At 42.8% G+C, this 18,135-nt stretch overlaps 2 protein-coding genes and 1 long non-coding RNA gene across 4 annotated transcripts in view; 1 reads left to right on the top strand and 2 right to left on the bottom strand.

Moving 5' to 3' along the window:
• Positions 1-9,377, bottom strand: part of EPS15 (epidermal growth factor receptor pathway substrate 15) — a 67,830-nt gene extending 58,453 nt beyond the window's left edge. The window contains exons 1-3 of one of the 2 annotated variants that reach the window (XM_032117333.1): positions 9,285-9,377; positions 6,704-6,788; positions 6,495-6,614 (exon numbers count right to left, since the gene is read on the bottom strand). In XM_032117333.1, the coding sequence (XP_031973224.1) occupies positions 6,495-6,575 (81 nt within the window). In that variant the 5' untranslated portion in view covers positions 6,576-6,614; positions 6,704-6,788; positions 9,285-9,377. The remainder of the gene's footprint in view (positions 1-6,494; positions 6,615-6,703; positions 6,789-9,284) is intronic. The other variant, XM_032117334.1, reaches the window with a different exon arrangement.
• A 21-nt stretch (positions 9,378-9,398) lies between these two features.
• On the top strand, positions 9,399-13,480 carry LOC116447784. The gene is made up of 2 exons (XR_004241694.1): positions 9,399-9,489; positions 13,451-13,480. It is a non-coding gene; the product is annotated as an uncharacterized LOC116447784 (long non-coding RNA).
• A 198-nt stretch (positions 13,481-13,678) lies between these two features.
• Positions 13,679-17,870, bottom strand: LOC116448203 (phosphoglucomutase-1-like). The gene is made up of 3 exons (XM_032118330.1): positions 17,861-17,870; positions 16,556-17,039; positions 13,679-14,240 (listed from the first exon to the last, which is right to left on the bottom strand). The coding sequence occupies exons 1-3, from the start codon at positions 17,868-17,870 to the stop codon at positions 14,159-14,161; spliced, it is 576 nt and encodes a 191-aa protein (XP_031974221.1). The 3' UTR covers positions 13,679-14,158.
• Between the last annotated feature and the right edge of the window lie 265 nt (positions 17,871-18,135).

An 18,135-nucleotide genomic window follows, 5' to 3' on the forward strand; every position in this document is an offset into this window, starting at 1 on the left:
ACAGTGAACAAGGCCTAAGGCTTTCCCCTTCTAAGCTCCCTCAGGTTTTTCCAGCTGTGTGAATGCTTCAATTTGTCCCAAATAAACAGAGTTAATTTAGATGTGTCATGCATATGTACATGCACATCCATGCTTACTGATCACTTAACTGCAAAGCCAATTCAAATTTCTCGTGTTCAGGGGAACTGTAAGCCTGGGTGCAATGCGCCCTCCGAGCATGCATAATCTGAAACAGATGGCTCAACAGATGAGCTGCCAAACACTCAAGGCCAATTCAAATGCCATCCAAAAGTAAAAGTTATATGGGATAAAAGTTTTCCTTGTCCCACTTTAGATAAACAGGGCCTATCTGCTTGCAAGATGATCCTTTCTCATTTTCTGCTTGTCTACTTAGTCTTTTCAAATATGGCAAGCTCTAGAAAACGAATTCAGTTTTACTAGCTGCCATCATTTTCCAATCTCTTGTTTGGGTTTTTTTTCAATAAAGCTCCATACCCTGGAGTTAAGAACTTGCATGGGTTCCTTGAGCTTTAGTAAAAAAAATAAAAGCCAACAAGGAAACAGCAAAATACAGGAACTTTCTGGCTTTCAAGTTTGCAAAGAAAAGGTTGAAAATATGAACCCTTCAGAAACCAAAATTCCTTTTTAACTCATGCTTTGGTTGGCACGGCTTAAGCATAAATAAATAATTTTAATTGCATGGAATATGAAGTCTATTGATTTCCCATTTAAACACACTGATACATGGTACCAGAGAGTTCTCCACAGCCTGTAATACTTCCTAGCCTTTCCACAGGGCTCCCTGCTCATAGCTTGCCTAAGTGGAGGCATTGTTCCTGCAGACATTATTATGCCTTAGGCAATGCCTTCACTGTGAAGTAAATCTGATTTACAGCTACCATATATCTTGATTTTCCCATAAAGGTCATTTTTTGACACCTGGATTTTTTTCCTGAGGGTGCACACACACACATCTATATACATATATATGTCTACTAATCTGTCCCTCTCCCCAGACTCTGTACCTAGGTGTCTGAATTTCTTAACATCAGGAATCCTGACACAGGATCACTAAACACATTCAAAAAACCCAGACAATGGCAGATTGCATACTGCAGAGTTTCTCTGTGCATGAAAAAAAATGAACATTTCCAAAAAGTAATTACACAGTCTGAGCACTCACAGTACAGAACATGCCCATGTTGCTGCTGGGAACAGAAATGACAGCCATCACTTCAGTCAGCCAAGCACCACTGAGATCAATCACACTGCAGAGTATTACCTATGCTTCACACTGCACCAGCTGACACCACACTGATTATCCCCTGAAATGTTTAAAGTACTACAGTACTACAGTTAAGGATTTGTGGATGTAGAAGATTCAAGCTAAAACACACAAAGCAATTGTAAATTAACTCCACAGTCAAGACAAAAGGTAGAAGATTGGTCCACTGCCTACAAGAAAAATAAAATTGTTTTAGAAATTTTGTGCAATGAGTAGATTTAATGCAGGGACTGCAGCAATTAAATGTAAGATGTCAGTACTGATATTTAGCAGATTAAATTACCATTCAAAAGCATAAAGCCAAATAGATGTAATATTTTGCAGATAGATGGGTTAATGTTATCAGTACGTAAGTGACAGCTGGATCAGGGAAAACTGTGTGTAGGATTTTGTTTTGCCTAAAATTGACAGATATGTAAGCCAAAATCTGAAAGACAGATGACAACAGCTCATTTGCTACTGTTTTTTCAGTATTGAGAAGGGCTGTTCTCTATTTGTGAGACTAGAAACATAAACCAGAGAGTGTAATGCTAATGATACACTCAGATCCTCCTCTTTTGCTTATATGTTATGAATAGCAGAGCTTAACTGGGTAGTTACATGCTTTAATCTCTAAGCCAGTGTGATAAATTTTGCTCTTGATTGACATGTAACTACATCAACATCAAAGGAACACGAAAGTGTGAATAACGTTTGGGCTGTTTGGTCTGGAGTGGAAACACTCGACTAAACTCATACTTTTCTGTGCTGGTAACATTTCCAAAGGCTTAAGGCTGCTAATCTCCAAACTATATTATACATTTGACCAGTAAATTAGAGCAAACTATTTATTGTGTATACCTCAAGTAAACACACCACTGTAAGAAACTACGTCCTAAACACTACCAACTTCAGCTTATGTTACGCAAATCAAAGTTTCACTGTACACTGCAGACTTTTTTTATAGTTAGACTTCCTTGTAAATACATTCCTTACAAGCTTATTTTCAAAAACTAATTCTCTTGGGCAATGGAAAGCAAATGATGTAACTTTCCATTTTATCAGTTATCCAGAGAATTTGGTTAACTCCAGTAGCATTTAGAGATTTTAATAATAATGTTACTGTAGGATTTTCTTAGAAGTTACATAGCAGTTCCTGCTGCAATAGTTTGTTGGGGCACTGAGAAGTTCACAGCCTGAGCTTTTGAAACTTGGAAGCAAACAGATGCAACAAGGCCTGGATTTTCTTGGCTTACAAAGCGAGTAACAGAGCTGCCCTGTGTGTGCTGCTGCCTACGAGCTGAGTAGGATTTCCTTTGTTTCAGTCCATGACATCTGGGCGTATTTCAACAGTTCTGAGCAACTTCAGCTTCAGCAAAAATCAGCAAAACTGTTCACATTGGAGAAGGGGCAAAGTAAGGTCTGACTACTAAAATGTAAAATTAGGCTACAATATTATTAAAGATCCCACAGAAATCCCACTCTTTTACTGCAAAAAAACCCTAACAACCCAAAACACTCCTTGAAATAATAGCTATAGAGTCCCTTAGTGAAAACGAGTCCTTTAATGAAAATGAGAACATAATATAAAAATAGCAGTAATGGTTCAGAAGAAAGGTCTAAACAGCCCAATGTCCTGTCTCCAGCAGTGGCAATAGCCAATAGCTACAGAAAATGGTAGGAGTGGAAAATGTAGTGAGACTGCGCTGGTGTACTTCCCAAACTTTCAATGATTTACAGTTCAGAAGTCACCTGAGCTGGAGTTAACTGTTGCGAGTGGTTGTTTTAATCTAGACAGCAGCTTAATGTATCCAATAATACGTCCCAGGCTTTTGTCTTCATACTACCAAGACTGGAAACCTTGCCAGGGTGTGCTAGGGCTTTCCCTGATCCTTAAATCCTGGTTTTCTTCCTGCTCATACAAAGCTGATGGAGCTGCAGGAGGTGCTGCTGTGAACTGAAGTCTCACTTCATGTGGAAATCAGATGTAGCTGCATTCTGCGCCAGTCTGCGAGTTCACACATAAATGGAATTTTCTCCTAACAGCTCTTGAGAGCTGACACAGTAGCAAAGCACCCATCTGCTTTCTAAATCCTGGTCCAAGTGCACATCGTGATTTTTGAAACTCAGAGAAATCTGAGTTTATTCTGCCTATACTTATTTTTCTTCTACTAAATTAGTTTTCCCCTTCTTTTTTCATTTCTCATAGAAGAAAGAGAGAGAGAGAATTAGTAGGATGAAAAAAACAGTTTCTGTATTTTTGCTTTCATCAGAACAAGGAGGAAACAAATCCTTTAAGTAGGCATGAAAAAGGATTTTTTTCATTCTCAGATAAGAAGAAAAAAATCTTCTTCAGTTTTTGGTAGAATAAACTTTGCTAGTTTTGTCTCTCATTCTTATACAAGAAACAGTAACCCTAAAGAAAAATCTTTTTGGCATCCCAAAATCAGGGCAGTATTAAATGAGGGGTTATACTGTACATGGACTCCTCCTACATACAAACCCCTGGGAATGATGCTAGACCTCAATAGAAATTATTTTACCTTAAAATCCAGAAGAAAATGTAGAGGAGACAGAAACTGATTGTACAGTGACACAATGGAACCTTAGTTTTAACAGATACCCCTTTAATACTTCTAGTTATGGAAATTAAATGAGCAATAAAGGCACATATTGTATTTGTGTTTTATGATGGATTGCTCAGCTCTAGGTCTCCTTGACTTTTATCCTTCCTTTCATCACCTTAGATTTCCTATTTAATACCCTAAAAGTGTTACAGATGTCTGGTATTTACCTGGATAAAAAAAAAAAAAAAGATGGGAAAAAAGATAGGGAAAAAGATATTTTTCCTCCAGATTTTACTATGACTTTGTACCATCGAGTGTGGATACTGCTCATAACAGCCTAAAAATATGCACATATTTTGAAACTTTCTTGTATGTATAAACACTAGTTTTAAATACTACCTTTGATATTGCTGTATCTATTAATAACAAATAAATATAGTGTATAAAGAAAAAAAAACACTCCTGAACTGAAAATAAACACAGCGTATAATCCTTATGATTAGTGACAATATTCTAAAATGTTAATTGAGTTCTTGCTTTTTCCCTTGCTAAATTTGCTACACATCACTCTCCTGTAAGTCTAAATTTTGTGAGATGATGATGATGGATGTATTGCATTCTTGCTAAACTGACTACAAAGAGCAAGTAACCTTACTTGAAACATATTAATAGGCCAACACCATGGAAAAAGGTGATGGTGAGAAAGCTTTGGGAAAAGAGATTATGCTTATTTGCCTTTTTGTAGCAGAGGGCTGCATACCACAGCTGCAATGAAGGAAACATTCCAGTTGAGCAGCATTCCTCTGTATCTTTTCAAAGTCTCTGTGGAGGCTAAAGTAGGAATCACTTATTTGCGGTTGAGAAAATAGCAGGGACTTCTGCATTAAATTTTAAATACATTCTGCCCAGAGGATGATAAGATGTTTAAATCAAATGATGAGACATTACCCACTTAAGCAATGCATTAGGAGTATGAAATGGGATTCAGCATGCTGTGAATTCTAAACTCCTGTACGCAGCAAAGAATCAGACTCATACAATACCAGGTTGGAATGGAATTACCATATTATCCTCAAGGATAATATGGTCTATTCTTTCTTGGCAAAAGTACAGACTAGGCAATATGGCCCAGCACCCTGTCCATCCTGAATTTTAAAAGTGTCCATGGCCTGTTGATCTCAAGAGTAAATTATCATGTTGTTAAGTTTTATAATAAAATAATACAAAGATTACAGTGAATTGTTCACCCTACAACATTCATTCCAGCATTTTTCTACTTGCTAGACTGATTTTCAGATTACCAGAGCTCAGCCAATGTAGAGATGGAAAATAGCCTGTGTAACTATTTCTTCAGTATAAAGGCTAGGTAGTTTTTTAAATTATTTTGGATTAGATTTACACTATCTTTAAGTTACAGAATTTGTTAGAAGGTGCTTTCCCCATTAAATTTTTACTATTAACGCCTTCATCTCAGAACACTGAAGATCTCAAGTGTGATCAGGATATGCAGGAGGAATTCTTTGCCCTCTGAGTATAGTGAGTGCAGAAGACAATCACATTTCTTAATGGCCAAGCCCATCAGCAAGCTCAGAAATGTACTTCTTAAACAAATGTTGAGTCCTAAAGTGCCAGTCTGAACCTTCTGCAACTCCCAGATAACATTATGTCAAACTGTCCTGCAAAACTTGAATTTACTCTTAAGAGACCACACCAAAATTTTAAGTTTTGCTATTGCTCCAAAGCTACTCAAATTTATAATGTCCTTAAAATGTGTTTCTCTGTAGACCCTGTAACAGGATTTGGCCATTGGGTGAGTCATTGGAGTTGCTTAACTGAGTACCTTCACGCCCTGTTTTTAACACACTGCAACAACATCTGACAAACTCCTCCCAGTCCTGCCAAGTGTCAGTGCCAGCGAGGTGAGTCAGCTGCGTCTTTGCTGCACCATCCCTCTGACATATAGCACTACCAGAGAGAATTAAATAACTGCACACAGAGTAAATCTGATTTTCGGAATCATCTCCATCTATCTTAAATGCAAGAGAGAGTTGTCAGCCCTGTCTTAAATGGTAACACATTTTGGCCAAACATATTCCATGGGTTTTGGGGAACTGGCTTCAATATTCCAGTGCTCTCCAGCGCAGCTCTAAACACCCCACAGAAGGATGAGATTCTGAACCATAGGAAGCCAGATCTAATGTTCAAAAAGAAAAGCCCCTTCTCTTGTGAACTTACACCAAACACAGCCATAAGCAATAAGCAGAAACAGAACAGGGATTCTGAGACCTGGTGAGTTGAATTCCATGCAACCTGCTGTAATTTGATTTTTCCCAGAGTATGCAAATATGGAGCCATTTAGAAGACTCAGAAAGGTCTGCTTAGCCCTCAACGAGGTCCCTCATCCATGACCTAGAGGAATTTATGACAATTCATTAAAATCAGAGAAAAACTAGATTAAAATGAACAGTATTGGAAAAATGTATTGCTAATGGCTTTTATTTCATAGGATCCTAGAAGAATTGGCAAGAAAGGCCCAAGAGAATTATTTGTTTGCCTCAGAAACCAACTACTATCCTCCTTCCACTGTCCTGCTGATTTTTTTCATAAACATTTGTATTAAAACCAGTGACAGTATTATAAATCTATTCAGAAAATCTACTTACAATGGCACTTACTGTCATACTTGATTTAATTATCCTCTTTGAAGAATGACTGCTTGCAGGGTGAAGGTGATTCTTTCCCATCTATCTTCCTCTCTGTAATCCCCTAAACCAAACATAATTCTGAAGAAATAAAATAAAAAATGTTTAGGCTTTGACATTGCTCCTATTCTCAGTGTAGTTGGGATGTACATAAAGGGACTAGAAAATACCTGTAAAGGACAGTAGCTGGAGACAGAGGATGACACAGAATGCTCCATCTTCTACTTTATTGTAGTTTATCACTGCATTTGTTAACTGTAAAAATTAAAATGGGGGAAATGTTTTCCTGAAGGTAAAAATAAAAGATATTACTTGTTATCAACAAGCAAAAAACCAATCATCCACTATCAGGCTAAAACATAAATTCTTAATTATGATGATTACATTATCAGTAGTTGACACAGTGACCTTATGGGACAAGCAATACAAAATTAAGCTACCAGCATATTTCTGAAGTTGGAAAAGAAACTGAAACAAAATGTTATTTGTTCTCTTCTCAAATGCCTTCCTTATGTTCTTCAGAACCCCAAGCAATCGCAGCTGTTGGGAGAACCTAAAGCCACTTTCACTGCTGCCAGTCACACTCCCAGACACCCTTAAGGAAACCCACAAGCCACAACTTCATCACTGAGGTTCTCCTAAGTGAGTTCAGCCATAACTTCAGCAAAATTTACAACAGAAAAGCATTTTCCTCTTAAAGAACCAGACTCGCAGTGTTCTCTTACTTCCATTGTCTACCCTAGTCCTTCACTGGTATTTATTCTGACCAGCAGTATCTTCCTTTTGGCTAGAAACCATGCAGATTTAAACTGTAATGGGCAAAAATGTAATTTACTGGAGAAGCTTGGACAAAGAAAAATAACATAGAAGAAATTTTTAAAAGTAGGGTGCAAATTGGGATGTCCTGGAAAACACAGGAAGGACTGGGCATATCTGAGGTTTCTTCCTACATCCCTGCTGGGACAGTATGAGCCCCAGAGGCCACTTCATGGGCTAAACATTGTGACTGGTCAGGAAATGTGTGTGTGGCTGGGACACTATGGCAGGATAATTTAACTGAGACCTCTGTGTGACAAGAGAATGGTGCTGGACAAGATTTTCATCTGATGGAGCAGTGCATGAAACAAAGGCAGCACAAGGTAACAGCTGCTGCTTCAGCCCAGTCCTGTTATCTCCGTAGTACATTATTCTCTCAGATGACAGTAAGTACTAAATGTTACAGATGGTGACACTCTAGTCTAAGTTGTGTAAAATATGGAGAACATCACAATAAAACTGTCTGTAATTACAGAAAATAACAGCTCTTTGTAACTGGTCCAGATTGGATTCAGATGGAACATGTTAGAGCAAACTAAATTCTTCTGCTAAGAAATTACTCCCTAACTTCTATTTTAAGCCATTTTTTATTCAAAATCATTGATGCTAATGATTTAAAATACAAAGGTTATAAAAGGTTATAGCACAGTTGTGGCTGATTTCAGTTTATTGATTTGTTTAAATGAACTAAAACGTTTGCATTGATCTTTCAAAAGAATTTGAATGGGCCCCAAGAATCTTTATCAGAAGGATCTAAGTAGTTCAGCTAAATCCTTCAACAGTGCCTTCATGATCCATGTTCAATATAGGGGAGTTATCTGACAGACAGGGAAGACAGAGCAGCCTGGCATGAAAGTGCATAAACCTGTATGATATATCCTGGATGCTCAAAGACTGTCATTTCAAATGTATTTATTTCAATTTGTGTGAGGCTTTTTGAAAAACAATGATTCTCTGATCTCTGCCGAATTACCTAAGGAGAATATCCACACTACACTTCTGAAAGAATCCTTGAGCTGAATTCCTCCTTTTATACCTGTTAACACAACTTTTCCTACTCTAGGACTTTTACCTAAAATGAGATATCTAAAATACATGCTTCTTCTAGTGGATACAAGTCTTTGTCACATTTCCCCCAAAAAGAGTGAAAGAGAACAAAGAACTAGTAAGATATTCAGCATAAGCTGAAGTTCAGGAAATTCAGCCTCTGGCAAACCAAGGTAAATAAAAAGCTCTTCTATGGAGAATTTCCCATTGCAGATGCTCTGCCTACACACAGGTTTTTCAGAGTTAAGCCAAGAGGGGTTTTTTTTCACGAGCTCTTTGCACTGTTTCAACTCCTGTAGCGTAATACAGCCAAAGCAGTGATCTGAAATAATAAAGCTCCAGCCCAGCTACAGCTTTAACTGGCAGCACTAGTAATGTTCTGGCGCCATCTGATGTTTTTTGTTTTGCTTGCCTGAGTATAATCTCTAGGCACCCCTAGAGACACCTCCAGGGATGCCCTCCCTGGGCAGCCCCTTCCAATGTCTAATCGCCCTTTCTGTGAAGAAGCTCCTCCTGATGCCAAAGGCAGACCCTCCATGGCAACACTGACCTTCATGCCCGAAGCTCATCCACACACGACCCACATTCGCACAGGGAAGCTTCGCCCTGCTCCGACCTCGTTCACCTCAAACGAGGAAACTTGTCCCCACATGGATCTCATCACCTCCCTCCCCGCTGGCTGCACGGAGCTTCAAGGGATAAATTTGCCATCCACCGTAAAAAAAAAAAAAACAAAAAACAAAAAAAACCGACAACCCCCTTCCCCCAGCCCTGAGGGGAATCAGCCCTCCCTCAGCCCTGCTCGGCGATCCCTGAGGGACTCCTGAGGCGCGTTTGGCCGCCCCGAACCCGCCACCCGAAACCCCCCGGCCCCGGCCCGGTTCCTACCGCGCACAGCGGGATCCGACGAGCGCACACCGACACCGCTCTCGGCCCCGCCGCCCCGCCGGCCTCCCCGGCCCCGCCGCCCCGCCGGGCTCCTCGGCCGCGGCCCGGCCCGGCCCGCCCTCGGCGCCGTTTCCAGCCGGCGGCGTTTGGCGGGCGCACGGCGGGAGCTCTGAAGGGGAGGCGGCGGGAACGGCTCCGGGATGTCGTAGGTGTCTGGGCAGCGGCGTAGCGCTGCTCTCCCTCTCCGTCCGCTCTCTCTCCCCTTCCTCTTCTCCCTCTCCCCTCTTCTTTCTTCTGTGTTCTCTTTCCTTCCCTTCTCCTCTCTCTCCTCTCTCTTCTCCTCTCCCACCCCTCCCCTCACAGCAGCGGGTCGGTTCCCGCGGGCTCGGCGGGACGCCGTGAAGGGAGCGCTTCTCCCGGCGGGCTGCGGCTCCCGAGCGCGTTCCGTGAGGGGAAAAGCGAGCCCCGAGTCGGCCCGGGGAGGGGAGGAGCGGCCAGCGAGGGGGCGGGATTTGTTTCCAAATGAAAACAGAGACCGGGAAATGCTCGCCATGGTGGTTCCTGGGGCAGCGCGGGCGCGGCTGGGTGGGCGGTGCTGCTGTGGGTGATCCTCTCTGTATTCTGCATTTCTGAGGGATCGGGGGCAATTCTGTTGTGAGGTGCCCAGCGACAGGACAAGGATCAATGGCTGTAAACTAAAACACAACGAATTCCATCTCGACATCAAGGACAACTTCTGAATACTGAGGGTGGCAGAGCTCTGGAACAGCTGCCCAGGGAGGGCGTGGAGTCTCCCTTTCTGGAGACATTCCAAACCCTGTGTCACCTGCTCCGGGTGACCCTGCCTTGGCAGGGGGCTTTGGACTGGATGATCTCTGGAGATCCCTTCCAACCCCAGTTATTCTGTGAGTCTGTATCTCTGTACATCCCATGGATAACACCTGTGGGGCTGTGTGGAGAGGGGCAAGAAGAAGGATCACAGGGTGGTTCAGCTTGGAAGGGACCACAGTGGGTCATCCAGTCCAGCCTTCTCAAGCAGGGTCATCCCCTGCACATGGCACAGGATTGCATCCAGGCAGTTCTGGAATATCTCCAGTGAGGGAGACTCCGCACCATCTCTGGACAATCTGTTCCAGTGCTCTGTCACTGCTCAGGAGACAATTTCATCCTCATATCCAGGTGGAACTTCCTGGGCATCGGTTTCTGCCTATTGCATCTTGTCCCATTGCTGGGCACCACCTGGCAGAGCCTGGTCCATCCTCTTGGTCCCCTCCCTTGGCCACCACTGAAGGGATTGACAAAAAAAGCAGGGTTTGATATGAATTTGGGAAAGAGTGACTTCAACAGAGTTTGATGGCAAGGTTCACTCTATTGCTTACTACACAGATGGAGCATACACAGGAAAATGGGATCAAAATCAATTTAGAATGATTTACAGGGAGAGCAGGGATGCAAAACGGTCAAGGGGACAATGACGTGGATACAAAAGATTCAGTGCAAAAGAGTTTAACAGCACTTAATTACTGCCTGATTTAATACTTATAAAGTGATTCAACAGGATTTACTACAATTACAACAGCAACTAAATTATAGATTCACACACACACTCAGATGTGGGAAGGAATTACAGGCCTGTGGAGATGAAGGCATGACACCCCTGGTGCCCATTTTCCATCAGGCTGTATCTCTCCATATTGTCTCCAATGGGAATAAATCCTGCTCATTTTTCTCCTATATTTTGCAATTTATCAGGCAGTAAGTAATTAATCAAGTCATGTAAGTCTGGTGCTGCTCTTGTGTATCTCTGCTCATTGTGGGCTTCTGGGGATCAATAAAGAAAGTTCTTTAACCCGATAAATATTAGGCACAAAATAATCACTGCAGGTTGTACATCTGGCTGTAAACATGCGCCATCATACTCTGCATGGTTAAGAAAATAAATTAAGCCTTGTCAGGCTAATTCAGGGGTAGGAAGCTCTGGTTAAATACTCTCACCACATGTGCCTCATCTTTCTGTCTCCTTTTCTTGTTCCACTCTGGCATTTGGTTCTACACCACAGTCAAAGTGAGCCATATTAAAAAAAAAAACAACCAAACTAAAAGTGGTGCTCTTCATGTTGTTTCCTAAAATACTTTTCTTTGGACATGTTTTTTCGCCACATTCTTCTTTTGGAAGATCCGAGAGACAATAATTTGGGCAACAGGGTTTTCATGTGAGGTGTCAGGATAAATTTGGTTTCAGAGATCCAAGCCAGGGTCTGTATGTAGACTTAGAGCATACATTTTAAATAACTGATTTAACTTCTCACATCATGGCATTGGAAAGACAATCATTAAAAACAAGCCCCCAAGCAAGCCGGGCTATTGGGTGACACGAGGCAAGGTTGACCTTCTAAATAAAGCTAAAATTGTGTCTTCCAATACAATATTCCAGCACTTTCCAACGTTGAGGTGCTTGGAATGAGGCTCCATCTCTGTTCCCATAGTTCAGGGTGCTTGCAGAGAGAAATTTGGGCAGTGTGCTGCTCTGTTGCTGTACACAATATTTGACAGACTTCAGAGAACGTAGCTTTGATCAGTGCACAACTTTCCCCCTAAGAAATGTTCTGTGTTTATAACTTAGTGGGATTTTCATGTAGTTTCTCATTTATTTCATCCTACAGCTGTGCCAACTCCCGATCCTGGTTTCCTTTGGCTTTCAGCTTCTTTTGAAGTCTGTCATAAAAACTTCCATCAGAACATGCCTTAGTGTAACATGCAAATGCATTGGCCCCCAGAGCATCCTTCCAGTGTGGATGCATTAATAAATGGAATATTTCTCTGCTGCCATGAGCTGGAATGTGTAATGGAGTCAGGATTCCTTGGGCAATATGGGGTTCTCTTTAAAAAGAAATACATTGTAAATAATCCCAGCAAACTGTTACAGCTTTGGCTGCCCTTTGGCCAGAATTTCAGAGGTATTTTTAATTTAAATGTTACCTGTTTACTTGGCTTTTTTAAGATGGGATATTTCTTTTCTCTATTTTGTAATAGACATAGCTGTAAAACAGTTTTCATGTAAGACCCTTGGCTGAGTTACATATCAAAGATGTGTTTCCATTCTATTTTCCCAATCCTTTAATTTACAGTTTTGGAATAGCAACATAAATTTTAAAAGAATATGTTTGGAATGAGGTCATCTAAATTCCTTACAAGGCAAAACATTCTTTCTCCGAGATGAAAACTGAACTAAGTTCTTGAGATATGATGTATATTCCAAACCCTGTTTAATTCAATGTAATATATATGTTTCTTGGGGACTGTTCTTACAAAGATTTTTTTTTTCCCTCATCGTTTTATATCATGCTTTAAACTATTGTTAAGATTTAGGAATGTGCTTAAAAGTTTCAGTTGTCTCTGGGAAAAATAGTCTTAATTTATGTTGACCTTTCTTTCCTTGGAGCATTTAGCCTGCATTCAATAAAATTTTGATGACTGCTCTTTAGAAGACAGCTGTACCATATAAAGTATTATAAATATTCAGCTTTCCTCTTTCCAGTGTTGCCATTAACAGCTGGGCATCCAGTTCAGAGGAGCAGATTTTGCAGAGAGAGCTTGGCATGTTCCTGAATCAGGAGAGGGAAGAAGGGAAGCAAAGAGTTTCTTATGGTTTGGGGACCTGTAAAGACATAGAGCATCTGTTCCCCAGTTAAGTCATAGTCTGGTAGCACTGAATCATGTTAAGAGCTAAAATGATGGGAAAAACTACTTTTTTCACCTTGGCTGTACCTGTCTTAAATGTCTTAAACATTATTTCGACTAAAGGCAAAATAATTTCAAGCCTTGCTCAGAAGGTATGTAAATGAAAATGCTTTTTGTGGGGGGTTTTGTTGTTTATAGTTTTATGAAGAAAAAGATAAATATTCAGCATGATTTCACTTCAGTGCCTTGATTTTATCTCTGGTATAAAATGGAGAATCAGATTTTCTTAGGCAAACACTTTATCCTTCTAAACAAGCAACATTCGTGGTACAGGGAATGGATTTGCTTTGGATGCCATCAGTTTTCCTGTGTAAATGTGAAACCAAAAAAGGAAACTGTCGTTAACATTATCAATTTTAGACCTTACTAACAGAAATCTTTGTGCCTAGATGACCATAAAACCTGTCCATATTTTTCTCTTGCAGGGTTAAGAGAGCATTAAATTTGGACACAGTTAAAAAAGATAACGTACGTATTTTTTGGTGTATGGAGCCATCTGGGCTGTATAAATATATATGTATGTGTATGTATCTATATCTGTGTGCAAAAATCAACGTGGATATAACCAATCTATTTCATTTTAGCTGCCTTTAAATTGTTACAGATTGGATGTTGTCTGGGCAAATCTTAAAGCACAAAATTACTGCTGCAAATATTAGTATAAAATTTATTGTATTTCATTTGTCACAGAGCTGCCTGGCATTAAGTAATGTACATCTGCTTGAATCACTTGAAACATGTGCATATTGTTATTGCCATCACTATTTACCCAAGAGCTGAATGAGTTAAGATCCTTGCTGAAATCATATATTAGAAATTAGCTCCATTATCCTGGGAAGCAAATGTTCTGCCATGGAATTGTACATGTGACAATATGGAATTATGATAATGCTGTAATCTGCATATTATAAACTGCAAAATTGAAATGGAAACATTAAAGGCATTTTCATGTCAGGGCTGTAATTACCTCCCTCAGCTAATCTGGCATAATGAATCAATAAACTACTAACGCTGCCATAAATTTCACCGCAGTTATCACAATAAAAATAAAATTGTACTGTTGCTATTATTTTTTGAAAATGCAGCTCCAGCATCCTCCCAGCCGCCAGCATGTCATGACATATGTCAGTTTATTATCTCTCCACAGTGGGTGTTGCTGCAGCCAGCAGTGCACAGGAGCTTGGGAGGATGGCAGGGTGGAAAGGAAGGAAAATTCTGGAAAAGTACAGAGAGAAAGAGCTGGTTAGCAAACGAGCTCCCAATAAATCTCTGTGCCTGTGTGATTTTGAAGAGGGTTTTTTAGTATGTAGCGCGTATTTGGAGGCCTCACTGGTATTAAGCAAGGTAGAAATTTGCCATTTCAAAATTTTCTAGAGACTTATTTTTTTGAAATTTAAACAGAGATGGCAAAATACCGCAGTGGCACTAAAAAAAAAATCATTAGCAGTTTAATTAGCAGCTTAGTGTACCATTACCCAACTTGTTCTGCTCAGAATGCAGCTGTGACTATAATTTTGCATCTGTTTCTTGGGCTGTAGTAACATTTTGTAGATGAGTGGTCCAGCTGAAATTCCATGGAATGCTTTTCCTGCCCTAAAGCCGTTCCTTCCCATGAGATAAAAAGAGTTACTCGATGCTTACCTGCAGTCAGGTTCTTGTGCAGCAAAAAGCTGGTGAAAAGCCCATTTGAATGATAGAAACTTTTAGTGGAGGCTCAGTGATGTGGCTTTACACTCATTTTTAGTTCACACGATGTCTCTAATAGATACATGTCAAAGATTTAAATTAAATAACTTTATAGAAGGTAAGAAGGAACAAAAAGTAGTAAACACACACGGTTTGGGTGGAGTATCTGTTTTGTCTTTGCTGTTTCTATCATTCCTTCCCTGTTTATCAAGAGTCCCTCATTCCATGGATCAAAATATTAATGAACTAACCAAATCAGGAATGAATATTTTTAGATTTTTGGAATGTTAGCATGGTATTGTTAAAAAAAATTGCATAACTGGAGTAAAACTCTTCTTCCTGGAAGAGAAAAACTGACAAATAACTCTTGTTCTTGTAAGTGCTGCAGGAATTTTCTCACGGTAGTTGTTTAAAATAACCTTATCCATATCCAGAAATGGGTGAGGTGACTGCTGTTCAAGCAGGGAAAATAACCTGAAATGTTCGGAGGTTCTCCCTGTTGAAGAGGAAATTTGATGACGTGTAAATCCCTACACTGGCATTGATACTTCAATTAATACTCATTTAAAGATGATTGGAAACATTTCTTCAAACTGCTTGAATGTGGCAAGACAGACTGAGGATTTCCATCAGGTGTAGTTGAAATACTGATAGACTGCAACAAGAGTATAAATGAGTGGTGTGAAATTATTTAGGTTATTTGAGACTAAAACCAGGCAGAGGCAAGTGGGCAGCAAATGCAATCCTTTAAAATCGGGTGGAAGTCCCACTACTGGTGACCAGCACTAGCACTGGTGGGTAGTAAAGTTTTGGGCTGGGGTTTTTTTTATTTCTCTACATGAGTAGAGCAGTGAAATCCCAGTTTCTCATCCTTGCAATTCAGTATCCTTCTGCTCCTTTTCTGTACTCAGTCAAGAGGACACTCAGCACGGAATCCCGGGCAACAGATGGAGTAAAAACACTTTACACTTCATCTGTGACTCTCCTATAAGACAGAATCCCATTCCCTTCACTCCTGCCCTCAGGAAAGGTCCAGAGTCGGTGCTGTCCCTGCACGTTGGCCATAAGAGGGTGCCAAGAACCCTGGAAAAGCCCCCTGAGCAGCTGCCAAAACCTGGCATTTTCTGCCGAGGATGACTCTGGTCCAGGCAGCCACTGCATTTAGGAATGCCAGGACAAGTGGAGCCCAAGAAAAAGAAACAGACTGCAAGTGTGTTATTAGTCATATAATGAGTGCTGCCCCCACTGCAAAACGCTCTGTTTCTATTGAAAAATTGACTTTGGAAGTCGCTGTAGAGATTCCAGAGGGAAAAAAAAGATACTTGGCACCGTCTCAAGTGCACTCACGTACGAATCATTCCGGAATTAAGAGACACTGTTCTGTTCCTACCACAGCTGGAAAGAAAAGTAGGGTGGCAGAGACAGAGTCTGGCAGGGCTGGGAATGAATCCCCATCTCCAGGTTTGTCCCCCCGGCAGGGGCTGAGCCTTCCTTTCCCAGGGAAGTACACACTAGCCACCAGGATTGAGAAACTTTCTGTTCAAAGGTCAGCTCCTGCTGGGATTCCCTTGGGCTACCAAGTGACAGGAGCAGGACGAACCCACGGAGGAATCCCCCAGCAGTGAGATGCATTCCAGTGCTGTGGAAGGGAGCGCTGCTCCCTCCCAACACCTCACCGCCTCCACGCTGTGCCCTTGCTTTGTGGTTTAGCTGGAAAACCCAGCGATGGGCAGAAGGAAGAAGAAGGAAGTAGAGCAAAGTCGTGTTTGCTTGCATCCCTCCGCCCTGGCCAATATCCACCCGCTCCCGCAGGCAGGGAGAGGCTCCCGGGGGGCTTTTCCTACCTGCACCGCGAGCTGTCCCCCGCCAGCCCCGTCAGCTCATCTGTCCCTGCCGCGTTCCTTCCCCGCCGCGGACACGCCGAGCGCCAGCGATTTCCGCCGCCGCTGCGCGGCCCCGCTGCCGGCGGCCGGGGAGGGCATCCCGGAGCCGCGGAGCGCCCGCTGCTCACCCCGGTGGCGGCGGCGATGCGGGCGATGAGCTGGATGCCGTCCTTCATGCAGAAGCGGCCGTCGCCCCCCACCTCGAGCGTGGCGTCCTGGCGCTCGGCGGGCGGCACGGTGGCCAGCGTGCTCTGGATGAAGTTCTCGCTGTAGTTGGCATTGCTCTGGAACACCGTCACCCGCTTGCGCAGCCCAATGCTGCTCGGCTTCTGGTCGCCGTAGGGCTTCGTCTGCACGGTCACGATCCGCACCACGGCCGGTGCCGGGCGAGTTCCGGGAGCCGGGGGGCGACCGCGGCCGCCCGGCCCCGCCGCCGCCCCCGCCCCTTAAAGGCACCGCCCGCGCTCCCGGCCGGGCCCGCAGCGGCCGCGGGCGACAGCAGCCGTGTGCTGCTCTGCCCTGGCCTGCTCTGCCTTGCCCTGCTGGCACTGCCCCGCCCTGCCCTGTGCTGCCCATGCTGCCCTGCCACAGCCCCGAGCACCTCCGTGTCCTGCTGCTCTGCTCCATCTGAGCCACTGCCACGGAACTATGGAAAGGTTTAGGCTGGGAAAGAGCTTCAAGATTTTCAAGTCCAACCGTTCCCCAGCACTGCCAAGGCCACCACTGCCCCATGTCTCCAAGTGCCACACCCACACGGCTTTGAAATCTCTCCAGGGATGGGGACTCCACCACTGTGCCAGGACCGGACACTTTCCCTGAGATTCAATTTAAACCTCCCCTGGCCCAGCCTGAGGCCGTTCCCTCTCCTCCTGTCCCTGTTCCCTGCGAGCAGAGCCCGACCCCCTCCGGCTGCCCCCTCCTGTCAGGGAGTTGTGCAGAGCCACAAGGTCCCCCCGGAGCCTCCTTTGCTCCAGGCTGAGCCACACCAGCTGCCCCTGGTGCTCCTGTCCCTATGGCCACCAGCAGGATGTCCCCACAGGCCTTACAGACAGGCCCTGACCTCAAGTGACCACCCCACACAAGCAGGAGCCCCCCAGTGCTCCAGTAGCGGGGTCAGGGAAGGTCAGCATTAGCAGCGCCTTGAAGAAGCTGAATTTTGGCATAGCTCTAGTTCTCAAAAGAATGGGAACATTCCAGAAATTCAAATTACCTCTTACAGATATTTTTTCTCCTAAATGTCTCCCCTCCAAGAAAATAAGCTGCTACCTCTGTTCATCCTTAAAAAGAGAAGCTGGAATTTTTCTGTCTTGGTGATAACCTGGATTTGGAGCAAAATGGAAAAAACTCTGCACATACAACCAAGATCTCTAATCTCACCTCCTCCAGGGCAGGAAAGGTAGAACCTGCTGTGGAGAGTTTACCTACTAAGTCCCCGCTTTAAAAACTGCATCATGAAACCCTTCCTAGCAGCAGCAGGATCAGAAAATAAAGGAGGTTCTCTGTGTATTGCTGGGCCATGTTTTGTACATGCAGCAAACCCA

Source organism: Corvus moneduloides, chromosome 9, assembly GCF_009650955.1.
Source record: "Corvus moneduloides isolate bCorMon1 chromosome 9, bCorMon1.pri, whole genome shotgun sequence".
NCBI classification, from domain to species: domain Eukaryota; kingdom Metazoa; phylum Chordata; class Aves; order Passeriformes; family Corvidae; genus Corvus; species Corvus moneduloides.